At 42.9% G+C, this 14,290-nt stretch overlaps 1 protein-coding gene across 1 annotated transcript in view; it reads left to right on the top strand.

Moving 5' to 3' along the window:
- Positions 1 to 14,290, top strand: part of SGPP2 (sphingosine-1-phosphate phosphatase 2) — a 94,361-nt gene that overhangs the window by 50,849 nt on the left and 29,222 nt on the right. Inside the window, exon 4 of the mRNA XM_010837106.1 lies at positions 1,806 to 1,895. Within this exon, the coding sequence (XP_010835408.1) occupies positions 1,806 to 1,895 (90 nt within the window). The remainder of the gene's footprint in view (positions 1 to 1,805; positions 1,896 to 14,290) is intronic.

Raw genomic sequence — 14,290 nt, 5'->3', positions numbered from 1 at the left:
AGCTCCCCAATACTGTTGGAGTTTATTGGATACAGACTTCTGAGCTATGTTGTACTGCCCCCATGCCATCTGTCCCAGAAGGACATAGTGCTCCCATCACTGGCCCCATCACTGGGAGCTGTCAGCATCCAGAGAAGCCTGTGAACTTGCTTCTCTTAGGAAAAAAGCAACAAGTGGGGCTGACTGCACGAAAGCAACAACAGTCATTTTTATGCTTATTTCAAGGCCACCTGGATCTTCTTAAAATCTTCTTTACAGCTTATATGATGAAACAATTTTCTTAAGGCCTGAGTTGTTATGGACTTCTTTTTCTATTTGATTTTTAATGATAAATATATTTAGCTAGTTTGGTTGTTTATTTGTGAATAGCCCTAAAAATGGGTTTATTTCTTTAAATACGTATTTAGGCTAATACCCAACCTCTGAATTGTGACTGCATTAGCTTATTCCATTTTTAACACTTTTTCAATTAAAATCAGAGACCCAGTTAATGATAAATCTTCAGAAAAGCGGTACAACCCTATATTACTGTACTCAGATGTTACATTGGAAAGCACATGTTGACTTGGACTCAGAAGATGTGGTTCCTCATTCAGACTGTGTCACTGCTGACTGTGTTACTGAGGTCAAGTCACTGCACCTCTCTGAGCCTTGGCTTCTGTTGGGAGGATCAAATGGGATTGATGGGCAACCATCTTTGTGCAAAAGTTCAGGACTAATGCAACTTATTATCAAGGTTAAGGGTTTCCTCATTTGTAGACTGGGGCTAACGATAGACTGTACTTCATAAGGTGTGTGAAGAGTGACCGTAAAGTACTTCACATAATATAGACAGTTCTGTATCATCTTAATTCTTAGCACCATGGAAGACCACAGACATTAGTACTTGAAGCAACTGAATTATATCTCTATATCTAGTTCATCAGCATATCTGTGTGTGCCTTATATGACTTATCATTAGCCAGATTCCTCCAACTGTTTTCATTATTCATCCACAAATGTCAAGATTCAGTGAAGTCTAGACTTTTGCCTTGACATATGTACAGATATGCCAGTCTTAGCTTGGCATTGCTGTTCCCAGACTTCCCTATGAAGCCAGTTGTTGCCAAGCTTTATCTTCACAGCACATCTTGGGAAGGTACCTGGTTGGACTTTGTAAAATTATAGTACCGTCCATATACCTTGCCTCTTGGAAATACTGTATATTTCACAAATTTTAAGTATAGGTAGAAATAGCGATGGCACCCCACTCCAGTACTCTTGCCTGGAGAATCCCATGGATGGAGGAGCCTGGTCGGCTGCAGTCCATGCGGTCGCTAAGAGTCGGACACGACTGAGAGACCTCACTTTCACTTTTCCTTTCATGCATTGGAGAAGGAAATGGCAACCTACTCAAGTGTTCTTGCCTGGAGAATCCCAGGGACGGGGGAGCCTGGTGGGCTGCCGTCTCTGGGGTCGCACAGAGTCGGACACGAGTGAAGCAACGCAGCAGCAGCAGAAATAAAAAATCATTTACTCCACTAAAACTTTCAGCACAATAGCTATGGTCAAGTTCCAGTGTGTCTTATTTGCAGGTCAGTATGTTGTGAAGCTTCCTTCCAGAATTACATTCCTAGGCATTTTCTCCTTCTCTTTCCTTAGTTTTCCCATTTTTTTGAGTGATTTTAGATCATCAAACTGCTGGCCTAAGAAATATGAGATTGAGACTAGGAGTTAATGGATCAAAAACCCCTTCCCTTCTACAACATCAAGCTATGTGTGTCTGAACCTGAACTGATGCCTTGTTTTCTCTTTCTCCCCTGCAGTATCCCTTTGTTTTGGGACTGATGATGGCTGTGGTGTTCTCCACGTTGGTGGGTCTCAGCCGACTTTACACTGGGATGCACACGGTCCTGGTAAGGCTTTGTGGGCGAGTCTTGGGGTGATATCTGAATAGGAGTGTGGCCAGTGTGTTCTTCACACTGTATGTTTATAAAGCTATTTGCATTTCATAAGAAGGCCAGTGAAGGCTATAATTTTATTTCCCATCAGGCAAATGAATTAGGAAATGATTATCTTAAGGCACATGTATAATAGTAGTAATGAATCATTAAGATACTATCAAGTAGGCTGGTCTGGGTTAGACTGGCTAGAACAGCAATGAAGATCCAGGTAATTTGTTTACATGCTGGTTTACTGATGATGAAGCAGGCAGTGCAGAAACATATCCAGGGTCAGGGATGTTGAGTGATGGATGAAGTTCTTCACTTAGGTCCTCACAGAAATCGTTCTGAAATTCAGGGGTCTTAGCTACCTTTGCAGGGTAGGAGTCCCACCAGGTCAAAAGAGCCCAGCATCATGGGCTTGCTTCCTTCCATAGGGGTTTGCATTTAAACAGCTGTCTACTTTTTTTTTTTTTTTAACCATATTAGGAATTTTTTTCAGAGCTGCCACAGTTAGCTCAGTTGAAATGACTCAATTCTATTTCCTAGTGTGCCAGCCATCTGCCTAGGAGTTCCAGAGCATAACGCTGGCCATGGCTTACCATGGGCACTATTTATCATGGTAATTGGTGATAGATTTCTTTAAAAAGGACTAGGCCCTTGCTAATTGTGTTACTCTCCACATGAAGCTCAACAATTGGGTTAGCATAAGGCCTCAGAGGGAAAGGCCAGCCTTCACTGGCCTTCTTGTTTCTCCTCTTCTGCCTGACCTTGGTCATCCAGAGGTGGGGGATGGAAGGACAGAAGCCACAGAGAGGAACAGATTTAGGGAGAGGGTTTGTCAAAATGGGCAGAAGCAGAGAATGGGAAGGAAAATAAACCCAGAGTCCAGGAGTTTATGGCTGCATGGGATTCAGAGAGCGGTACCATCATGCTTTCTTCTTTAAAAAAAAAAAAATTTGATTAATTTTTGCCTGTGTTCAGTCTTTGTTGCTGCACATGGGATTTCTCTAGTGGCAATGAGCAGGTGGGGGGCTACTCTCTTGTTGCGGAGCACAGGCTCTAAGGCACAAGGGTTCAATAGTTGTGGCACACAGGCTTAGTTGCTCTGCAGCAGGTGGGATCTTCCTGGACCAGGGATCGAACCCCTGTCTCCTGCATTGGCAGGTGGATTCACAACCACTGGACCACCAGGGAAGCCCCATGCTTTCCTCTCAAAACAAAACAAATTCTAACTCCAAGGAAAGTGGGGACCTGAGTGGAATCAGGGCCGAACCCAGGGTGAGGCCAGGAAGGCAGGAAATCGAAGAGGTGCCAAACAACTCTCGAATCAAGAGAAATGATGCTCAGGCAATACATTAAAAAAATAAAAATAAAAATCAATGCTGAAATTTTCCATGATGAACAAAACATACCAGTTTGAGATAAACTGCCTGTGTGTGACCTTGCTGACTTTGTACCATGCTGGTCCTGGAGTGCAGCCTAGGACGCAAGGGGTGTGAAAATATGACACAACAGTTAGGGGTCAGGCTTATTATCTACCTACCAAGACAGGTCCCTGCTGTTCCCGTCCCTCCGCACAGTGTGTCGCGTGGCTTCTAAGACTTCAGGGGAAAAGGGGAGGAGTGCATTCTCAATTTGCTACACCACTGCACCTCATCATAAAGGGGTTCTCTCCAAATGCGTCCACAGGCTTGAATATGGAACAAAGCAGAACTCTCTTGGGTGTTTGAGTATTTCTTTTATCCGGGGCAACTTTTTAATTTCCATAGGTTTTATTAAAAAGCGATCTTAGGAACTCAGGTTAAAATTAAACCCAAAGTAAACAGGAGACTGTGGGGCTGCAGACATGAATAGAGGGTACAGAAAACCCTGGATTCAATAAGAATCCAGCTACATGTCTATCTTTAGGTCTGAAAGTAGGTTGGGGGATGGAGAAGCACAAATCTGCGGGGAAGATCGTTAAGGCCTCTCTTTGAGATTCGAGGAATGGGTCCCCCCACCCATTTCAGAAAATCTGTCCTAGGAGAAACTAGAACAAGGGGTATATGTGTGTGTGTGTGTGCTCAGTCGCTCAGTCATGTCTAACACTTTGCGTAGTCACAACTATTCCTCCCACCCCCATTCTGCACCACCATTGGAGTCCAGGGACATCCTTCACTTGAATAGTTTTGTCTCCTAAAGTTCAGAGATCCTGGGCTTCTCTGTCAGTCCAGTGGTTAAGACTCCATGCTGCCAATGCAGGGGACGTGGGATCCATCTCCATCTGGAAAACTAAGATCCCATGTGCTACACAATGGGCCAAAAAATAAGAGATTTGAGACCCTGACTCAGGCCCAGATCCAAGTCAGGCTCCAGGGCTAGAGGCATGATCCAGGCATGAACACACACACTCAGTTGTGTCCAACTCTTTTGCCACCACGTAGACTTTAGCCCACCAGCCTCCTCTGTCCACGAGATTCTGCAGGCAAGAATACTAGAGTGGGTTGCCATTCCCTTCTCCAGGGGATCTTCCTGACCCAGGTATGGAACCCAAGTCTACTACCTTACAGGTGGATTCTTTACCACTGAGCCACCTAGGAAGCCCATGGCCCAGGGTAGGATGATACATAATTTCTCTTAGCAAAAACAGATGTTTTTGATAGAAAGATGGAGTTGAATTATGGATTTACTGTCTTCTCTATTTAGTAGCAACTTAGTAAGCTTCTTGGCTCCGATGGTAAAGGGTCTGCCTGCAATGCGGGAGACCCGGGTTCAATCCTTGGATTGAGAAGATCCCCTGGAGAAGGAAATGGCAACCCACTCTAGTATTCTTGCCTGGAAAATCCCATGGACAGAGGAGTCTGGCAGACAATAGTCCATGGGGTTGCAAAGAGTCCAACATGACTTAGTGACTAACACTAGTAAGCTTCTGCAGGCTACAGGCTTGGAGCTAGATCTGGAAAATAAAATGTACACCACCGTCCAAGTGTCTAAGTCTGTTGATGGAGTCAAACATATGAGCTTCTGATTACTGGCTCTGCTGCTGCTGCTGCTGCTGCTAAGTCACTTCAGTTGTGTCTGACTCTTTGCGACCCCAGAGACGGCAGCCCACCAGGATCCTCTGTCCATGGGATTTTCCAGGTAAGAACACTGGAGTGGGGTTCCATTGCCTTCTCCGTTACTGGCTCTAATGAGTGTTATAATTAGCTCAGAACAGCTAAATCAGGCCAGGCCACCTAGGTGGCATGCCTCCCCCCTGGACCCTTCACGTTCTCCAGGAACAGCCACAGACTAGTGGTTTTCAACCTTGGCTACACATTCAAATCCCATGGAAAACTTTTCAAAAATATTTGGACACCCAGATTTACAGCAGCAGCATTATTTACAGTAGCCAAAAGGTGAAAGCCACCCACATGTCCACTGATGGATGAATGGATAAATAATCTGTGGTTCATACGTACAATGGAATATTATTCAGCCTTGAAAAGGAAGGAAATTCTGACACATGCTACAGCATGGAAGAAACTTGAAGACATCATGCTAAGTGAAACAAACCAGTCACCAAAGAGAAATACAATATGATTGTGCATGTATGATGTCCTTAGAGTCGAATTCAGAAAGTCAGAAAGTAAAGTCATGTCCAACTCTTTGCGAATCCATGAATTATAGCCTGCCAGGCTCCTCTGTCCATGGAACTTTCCAGGTAAGAATACTGAAGCGGGTTGCCACGCCCTTCCTGACCCAGGGATCGAACCTGGCTGTCTTATATCTCCTGCATTGGCAGGCAGGTTCTTTATCGCTAGTGCCACCTGGGATTCCCACAGAATGTAAAGGTAAAGGTGGTCGCCAGAGCATGAAGGATGAGAGGAAGAACGGGGAGTTATTGTTAATGGGGTACAGAGTTTTAGTTTAGGGTGATGAAAAAGTTCTGCAGGTGGATAGCAGTGATGGTTGGGCAACAATGTAAATGTTCTTAATACCACTGAACTGTATGCTTTGAAATGGTTAAGATGACAAATTTTATGTTGTGTGTGTGTGTGTGTGTTTAACCATAGTGAAAGATACAGTCCTATGCATTGGTGTTTTTTCAAAGCTCCTTGGTTGGTCTTAATGTGCAGCCAGGGTTGAGAGCCATTGACGAGTCCTTTAGAACTGGGCACGGGCACAAGCCTGAACAAGAGAGAGAGGTGGGGACAGTGCTGCATAGGCACCGACTGTGTCCCCCGCCTGAATGGCTCTAATCACACCCGGCTTGGAGGGTCACAGCACACAGGTCACCCAGGAGGCTGCCAGCCTCCTATAAATGGCTCTCCTCCGCTTGTAGTGACTTAAGCGGGCAGGAAGTCCAAAAACAAGGTGATAATATGTATTCATACAGCTGAATCACTTTGCTGTAGAGCAGAAACTAACACAGCATTGTAAAGCAACTCTACTCCAATAAAAATTAATTTCAGAAAATTTGGTGACATTACACGGGAAACCTTCTGTCCTTCCCCTTGTAATAGTGTTTTATAGATAGTAGCTTCTGAGTAGACTGGGAACAGTGTATTTTGGGCGATGGCAAGGAATCCATAAAACTATTTTTTGGTGACCAAAGACTGATTTTTTCCTGCTAAAACTACTATTTAAGCTTTGTTTCTTGATGCTTTGTCAAGTGTCTATATGTCCTCTTTTGGTGTCATATCTTTTTGCCTTTTCATACTGTTCATGGGATTCTCAAGGTAAGACTACTGAAGTGGTTTGCCATTCCCTTCTCCAGTAGACCACATTTCATCAGAACCCTCCACCATGACGCATCCGTCTTGGGTGGCCCTACATGGCATGGCTCATAGTTTCATTGAGTTAGACTCACTGGAAAAGACCCTGATGCTGGGAAAGATTGAAGGCAGAAGGAGAAGGGGATGACAGAGGATGAGATGGTTGGATAGCATCACTGACTCGATGGACATGAGTTTGAGCAAGCTCCAGGAGTTGGTGATGGACAGGGAAGCCTGGCGTGCTGCAGTCCATGGGATCATAAAGAGTCGGACACGACTGAGTGACTGAACTGAACTACATGTCAAGTGCAATAATTGAAACTGTTGATGATTAAAAATAATTTAACATACTTTAAAAAAAAAGGTTCTCCATGCATCAAGGGGAGGAATAGTTCATGGAGCACAGTCATTTGCTTCTCTTGCCCATTAAGACATCCTTCCCGTCAGAGATGAGTGGTCTGCTGTTACGTCAAGGCTTCTGGACGGGCTCAGCTGACTCTTGGGCATGCCCAAGTGAAGCATGGGGAGGCACTGAACCCACACGTGTTGCCATCTAGCCAGACCAGCTGTGGCACAGCTTCCTTCTGCCAGGACGCCTGAGTAAGAAACTAGAGCACCACCCTCGCTCCTCACACCCACCAGTCAGGTAGTCACCAAGTCAAATTAGTTCTGACTCTTAAAGATGTCATAGAGCTGTCCTTACACCACTGCCTGGATACTCTTTCCAAATGTGATGATGTCCTTCCATGCATGGAGACATTTCTAAAGCTCCTACTTAATGTGAAGAATGACACAGGTAGTCCCCAAAGGGGGCTTTGGGCAACTGACCTTTGAGAGAAGGCAGCACTATCTACGGGCTTCCCTCATGGCTCAGATGGTAGAGAATCCCTCTGCAATGCAGGAGACCCAGATTCAATCCTTGGATTGGAAAGGTCCCCGGAGAAGGGAATGGCAACCCACTCCAGCATTCTTGCCTAGAGAATCCCCTAGACAGATATATGCAGAGTCAGACACAACTAAGCAACTAACACTTACTTACTAAAACTATTTATGGCAAAACATGGAAATAAAACACAGGGGCCCTGGTAACATTCTTGTCCCACACCTGGGGACCTCTAAGCTGGCTGTTCTTTTTCACCCAAGCTGATTTTTATTAAAATCTTACATTTCCCATAGTAAGATGTATCCTCAGCAATGGTTTACAGAAATAATTTTTTAGTGTATAATTTCATGTTCTCTTGGTTTAGAAAGTAAATCAGTTACAGCCAGCTGAAGGGGCAGGGGAGAGGGTAGAATATTTTGGAAAGATGGGGTAGCCCGTGGAATCCAACACAGATGGGATTGAACAACCAAGCCTCACATGCGTCTTCCTCTTCCTGTAGAGTGCCTCTGTGCACAGAACCCAGCTCCCAACAGCTTCTCTCTCAGATCCAGGCCTTCACTTGAAGAGATGAAACTGATTGAACTGGGCATTACCCTGGGACTTGGGAACCTGGCCAGGGGAACAGGTTCAAAGCAGGAACAAAGCAGAAAGAGGGCCCCAAAAGCCACCCCTGTGGGCTGCAAAGACAGTCCCCAAAGAGCAAGAACTGGAAAAACAACCAGTAAGTTGACCATAATTGAGAATGCCCAAACTCAAGTGGTCACCATGTGCATGAGGCAGGATGCCTTGAATACAAATAGAAACCAACTCAAACTTGTATAAGCTTGAAAGGAAATGGTTTTTATAACCACAGCGTATAACATAGGAAGGGCAGAGGTGCAGGTGGCCACTAGGAGAGTGGGGCCCAGGGGATAGATCTTTACTGGATCTTCACTTTACCTCCCTTTTTCCCAAAGTCATCTCTGTATCTTTTCCACATGGTAGATCCATCCTTTTGGGTTGCCTTCCCTCTAAGTCTAGACTCGGGGCTTAAACTCTTTCTGTTTTACTCCTGAAAGGACTGCAGTGGGAAGACTTTCAGAAAAAGTGTCTAATTGGCCTAGCCTGGATTATTAGCCTTTTGCTGCACCAAACACTGTCCAAGGGGATGCAAGGGGGTGTGACTGGACGAGTGGGTCAGGAGTCCGCCTGTGTGAGCAAGGACTGTGACTGGTAGTGATGAGTAGAGTTAGCATGTCAGAGGAACCTTTCTCTGGAGTCTGTTGCCAGAAGATGAAAACAGGCAAAGCACCAGTGGTGTACTTTGTACGTTGACATCATTGCATTTTCCTATTGTTTCAGACTCAAAAACTGGGATGTTGTATTTGTGGGGAAAGGACGAGAGAAATTCAGGAAGGCTGATTGTTCTATGTTTGTAATGCCTGAAATTAATCAACTTACACAGAATGGATTTTAGGTCTTTTAACTGATAACACAATCACCCCCCAATACTTTAACAGTAAAATTAGAGTTTTGTTGTTGTTAGGTTAGTGAATAATTGTTCCATTATTTTGAACTTGGATTTGCTGAAAGTCTGCTCTATTTTATTGTCTCTAAACTGCTTGATCTGTGAATAATTATATAGATATTAGGTTTTGTTTTCTTACTCATTTATTTTTCCCCTAAATATTGCTTTAGTTTTGGTTGGAGTTGGAGGATGTTGAAACAGTTTCTCAAATATTAAATTATCTGCAGACCATACAAAACTATGTTCTGGCTTTGGACTAGAGCATTTTGGGTGTGTTTTTTCAAGGTCTTTGAAATTAAAAAAAAAAAAAGACTTCAAACTGCCTTACTTAATATAGAGAAAAAAGCTAATTGTAATATAAATTATACCCTACAAAGCTCTATTTTGTTGGATGAGTTAGTTACTGAGATAAAAAGGGAGTTTGGTTACGTTTCTATGCATCAGTTACTACGTTATTATGTGCATTGTTTTCTCTTTACCTTGGAGAGAAATATTTGTATGCTTTCATTAAAATAGAGGATTATTTCTGGTTTCAGAAGTATTAAGTACAGTAAAACCCTCATCTCTTGTTTTTAAAGTTGTTGTATATATGTGTATGTTTAAGACAAAATAGTTATTATTCAGTCTACTGCAGGAAGAGTTTAGACAGCCATTTGTTAGGATAATGTGAAAGGAAATGAAAGTATTTTATGTTTCTGTATTAAATGAACCAAAATTAGGACTTTGCACAATTTCCAGCAAGAACTGCTCTTGATACATATTCCTAACAAGAAACATAGGGAAATTAATTTTTTACCTGCTTTCTCAGTGCTGTCTAAAAGGCCACTGTTGGGTCAGCTTTTCCCAGGTATTCCATAAGTGTGAGGTTCATAGATGACTGGAGAGGCCCTAAATCTAGGAGGGAGAACTGGACTGAGCCTTGAGTGAAGCCCACAGCAGATATACAGAGACAGAAGCTGGTCCAAGCACCAGAATCGCATGGAGTTCAGAGGTTCCTCAGGGCAGTGAGCCAGACCCTGAAGGTCAGGTGCAGGCACAGACTGGTCCTGGGCCAGTTGGCCTCAGACCGGAAGCCACTCTATTCTTCCTGCTGCGATGAAAACTGGTTGACCTCTACCTTCTGTGAGCTGGAGCCTCAGAAGCTGCTTCAATAGATTGTGTTGTCAGACGTGCTGAAGAGAAAGTGAAAGTCAGTCACTCAGTCTGACTCTTCGCGACCCCTTGGCCTATATAGTCCATGGAATTCTCCAGGCTGGAATACTGGAGTGGGTTATCTTTCCCTTCTCCAGGGGATCTTCCCAGCACAGGGATCAAACCCAGGTCTCCTGTATTGCAGGCGGATTCTTTACCAGCTGAGCCACAAAGGAAGCCCCGACGTGCTGGAGTATGACAACTACCCATTAGCCTGACAAGGGGTAGGAGGTCAGGGAACTCTCTGAGGCTAAGGCGGGGCAGCCAAGCCAAACGGACTAGGCCTGCAGCTACCGAGGTGGTCCCCTGAGGCTCGGTGGACAGGAGAGGTGGTGATGAGGAAGCTAGTAGTTTATCTCAGTAAGAAAGACCCCAGAGTGTCTGCATATCCCAGACTGCTGAAGAGGGAGCTCGGGTCAGTGCTTAAGGTCTCTTTTGTGTTGAGAATGCATTCATTTTTCTCCAACACATGAAAACCAAGCACATTCAGAGACAGAGCATGGATTCCAGACGTGGCACTAATGTGGCTTGTATTTATGATCCACGCAAGTCCAGGATACCAGTAAAATAAGCTGGAGACTGGCTTCATAGAATCAGTGTATTACAGTCTCCTTGAAAGTGAAGGTTTTCTGTAAGCTTCTAATTGTATGCCCCCCCCCCCCGTTTTTTTTTTTTTTTAAAGAAAATTAAATTTATTTCTCACACCAGAACCAGAGTGGTCCAGACTGGTGGGTCACCTGAGGATCTGGCTTCTTCCCATCTTGTAATCAGATGCCTCTCAGTGGAAAAAGCACTGTCTTCAATATTTGTTTGTGAAGTCAACTTTTGTAAAATGTGTCAGACCTTCCCATTTTTTTACATGATTTTTAAAAAAAGATTCTTTGACCCTCTGGGGAAATATGTACACAAATTTCTGCCATTATGTTCACTATTGCTATGACATTCCTGGAACTATTGGTATGCACTGGCACTTTATTTTCATTGCATCTCTCTCAGTTATTACTATTTTGTCCTGAAACAAAAGAAAAGGGAGATGAAATGGTTTCCTGTGATTCCTCAACTACCCATTGAAGCTAGAGAACAAAGCTTTATTTATGAACCAAATCCAATCATAGGGGGAAAAAATCAATCTAGTTTCCTAAACTGTTCAACTCCTTCAGAAAGCAGATGCACCCCTTGGAAAAGAAGAATCCGGGACTTCCATGACAGTCTAGCAGTTAAGATTCCATGCTTCCAATGCATGGGGCATAGGTTCAAATCTCTGGTTAGGGAACTAAGATCCTACATGCTGAAGACAAAAAATAATGAATTTGAAAAAGAAAAGAAGAATCCTACATATTTAATATCAGTAGTTAAAGCCCACGAAGGCAGAAGCAAATCCAATATGCTAGGGGCAAGGTAACTTTGTCTGCCTCACCTCCGAAGGCTCCTATAGTCTTCATGTTGTCTCAAAAAGCATTTGGAAAAATTAGAAAATATAAGTGAATATTTATATAAACATAAAATATAAAAAGACCTTTCTTGTCATATATTAAATGGAATAATTCATGAAAGATTAGACAAGCTGATTACATACATTTTTTAGAAGCTTCTATATGTAACAAAATGAAAGTCATTGGTAAAAACATAAATGTATTAAGTGATAGACAAAGAATTAATATAAGGAATCAGTGAGTAAAAGCCTAACATAAAAACAGGCAATTCCCAAAAGGAAAATGTCCCCAAAATAGAAAGAATAAATTCCACCTGTATTTATAGAGATATTTTTTAAAGTCATAAAAGAAACACAGATATTAATAAAAGTGAGATGTCAGTTAAAAATTTTTACCTGTGAGATTGGTAAAAAAAATTAAAAGATGGCAATTCATGTTGACAAGGGGCTGAGTAATGAGATGTTCTCATGAGGGACCATTTCATGCGATAGGTATCAAAAGCAGTAAAATATATGATGCATACCTTTTGACTTAGGAATTCTTTGAGATTTTTTTTTCTATTATTTATTGCCACATAGTTGCTTCACAATGTTCTGTTAGCTTGTAGTGCTTAACAAAATTGAGAATTTACCCTAAAGGACAATTGAACAAATATATATGTTTGAATAAGGTTAAACTAGGGAAACAGGGAAAACAATTCAATGTGTAACAATAAGGAACTGCCAGGTTAAATTAACTATAAATCAAGATATGGAACAATATTCAGCTATTTAATGCTATGTAATTAAATATTTATTGATATATAGCAATTTTATTCATAATCTCTGAAAACGAAACAATGCAAATGCCCTTCAACGAGTAAATTGATTAACAGACCTTGGCACGTCCATACAATGGATTGTACTCCACAGTAGTGATAGTGATAGTGAAAGTCACTCAGTCATGTCCGACTCTTTGCAACCCCATGGACTAAACAGTCCATGGAATTCTCCAGGCTAGACTACCGGAGTGGGTAGCCTTTCCCTTCTCTAGGAGATCGTTTACACTCAGGTCTCCCACATTGCAGGTGGATTCTTTACCAGCTGAGCCACAAGAGAAGCCCAAGAATACTGGAGTGGGTAGCCTATCCCTTCTCCACCAGATCTTCCCGACTCAGGGATCGAACTGGGGTCTCCTGCATTGCAGGCAGATTCTTTACCAACTGAGCTATCAGGGAAGCCCCATACTCCACAATAATGAGGAGCTAACTGCTGTTTCATGCAATATATTGGATGGTCCTCTTTTTTTTTTTTTAATAGGTTTATTGAGGTATTATTGCTCATATTGAACATATGTACATTTAAGGTGTATAATGTAATTAGATATAGATATATATTGCAAAATGGAAATCCCATGAACAGAGGAGCATGGCAGGCTACAGTCCATGGGGTCACAAGAGTCGGACACAACTTAGCAACTAAACCACCAACCACAAAAGAAGTTAGTTAACACCCCTGTCCCCTCACATAATTACCTGTTTTTGTTTTTTGGTAGTGATAAGATTTACCATCTACTCTTTTACAACTTCCAAGCATATAGTACAGTATAATACGATTTGTTAATTATAAACACCAGGCTTTTCATTAGATCCCCAGACCTTGTTCCTCTTATAGTTGGAAGTTTGTACTCTTTGACTAACATCTCTGCATTTCTTCACCGTCCAGCTTTCAGATCAGATCAGATCAGATCAGTCGCTCAGTCGTGTCTGACTCTTTGCGACCTCATGAATCGCAGCACGCCAGGCCTCCCTGTCCATCACCAACTCCTGGAGTTCACCCAGACTCATGTCCATCGAGTCAGTGATGCCATCCAGCCATCTCATCTTCTGTCGTTCCCTTCTCCTCCTGCCCCCAATCCCTCCCAGCATCACAGTCTTTTCCAATGAGTCAACTCTTCGCATGAGGTGGCCAAAGTACTGGAGTTTCAGCTTTAGCATCATTCCTTCCAAAGAAATCCCAGGGCTGATCTCCTTCAGAATGGACTGGTTGGATCTCCTTGCAGTCCAAGGGACTCTCAAGAGTCTTCTCCAACACCACAGTTCAAAAGCATCAATTCTTCGGCGCTCAGCCTTCTTCACAGTCCAACTCCCCAGTCCATACATGACCGCAGGAAAAACCATAGCCTTGACTAGAAGAACCTTTGTTGGCAAAGTAATGTCTCTGCTTTTGAATATGCTATCTAGGTTGGTCATAACTTTCCTTCCAAGGAGTAAGCGTCTTTTAATTTCATGGCTGCAGTCACCATCTGTAGTGATTTTGGAGCCCAGAAAAATAAAGTCTGACACTGTTTCCACTGTTTCCCCATCTATTTCCCATGAAGTGATGGGATCGGATGCCATGATCTTTGTTTTCTGAATGTTGAGCTTTAAGCCAACTTTTTCACTCTCCACTTTCACCTTCATCAAGAGGCTTTTGAGTTCCTCTTCACTTTCTGCCATAAGGGTGGTGTCATCTGCATATCTGAGGTTACTGATATTTCTCCCGGCAATCTTGATTCCAGCTTGTTTCTTCCAGTCCAGCGTTTCTCATGATGTACTCTGCATATAAGTTAAATAAACAGGGTGACAATATACAGCC

This window comes from Bison bison, unplaced genomic scaffold (assembly GCF_000754665.1).
Source record: "Bison bison bison isolate TAMUID 2011002044 unplaced genomic scaffold, Bison_UMD1.0 scf7180017864068, whole genome shotgun sequence".
Taxonomy (NCBI): domain Eukaryota; kingdom Metazoa; phylum Chordata; class Mammalia; order Artiodactyla; family Bovidae; genus Bison; species Bison bison.
Note: the sequence above shows the minus strand (reverse complement) of the source record. Positions and strands in the feature narration are given on the sequence as shown.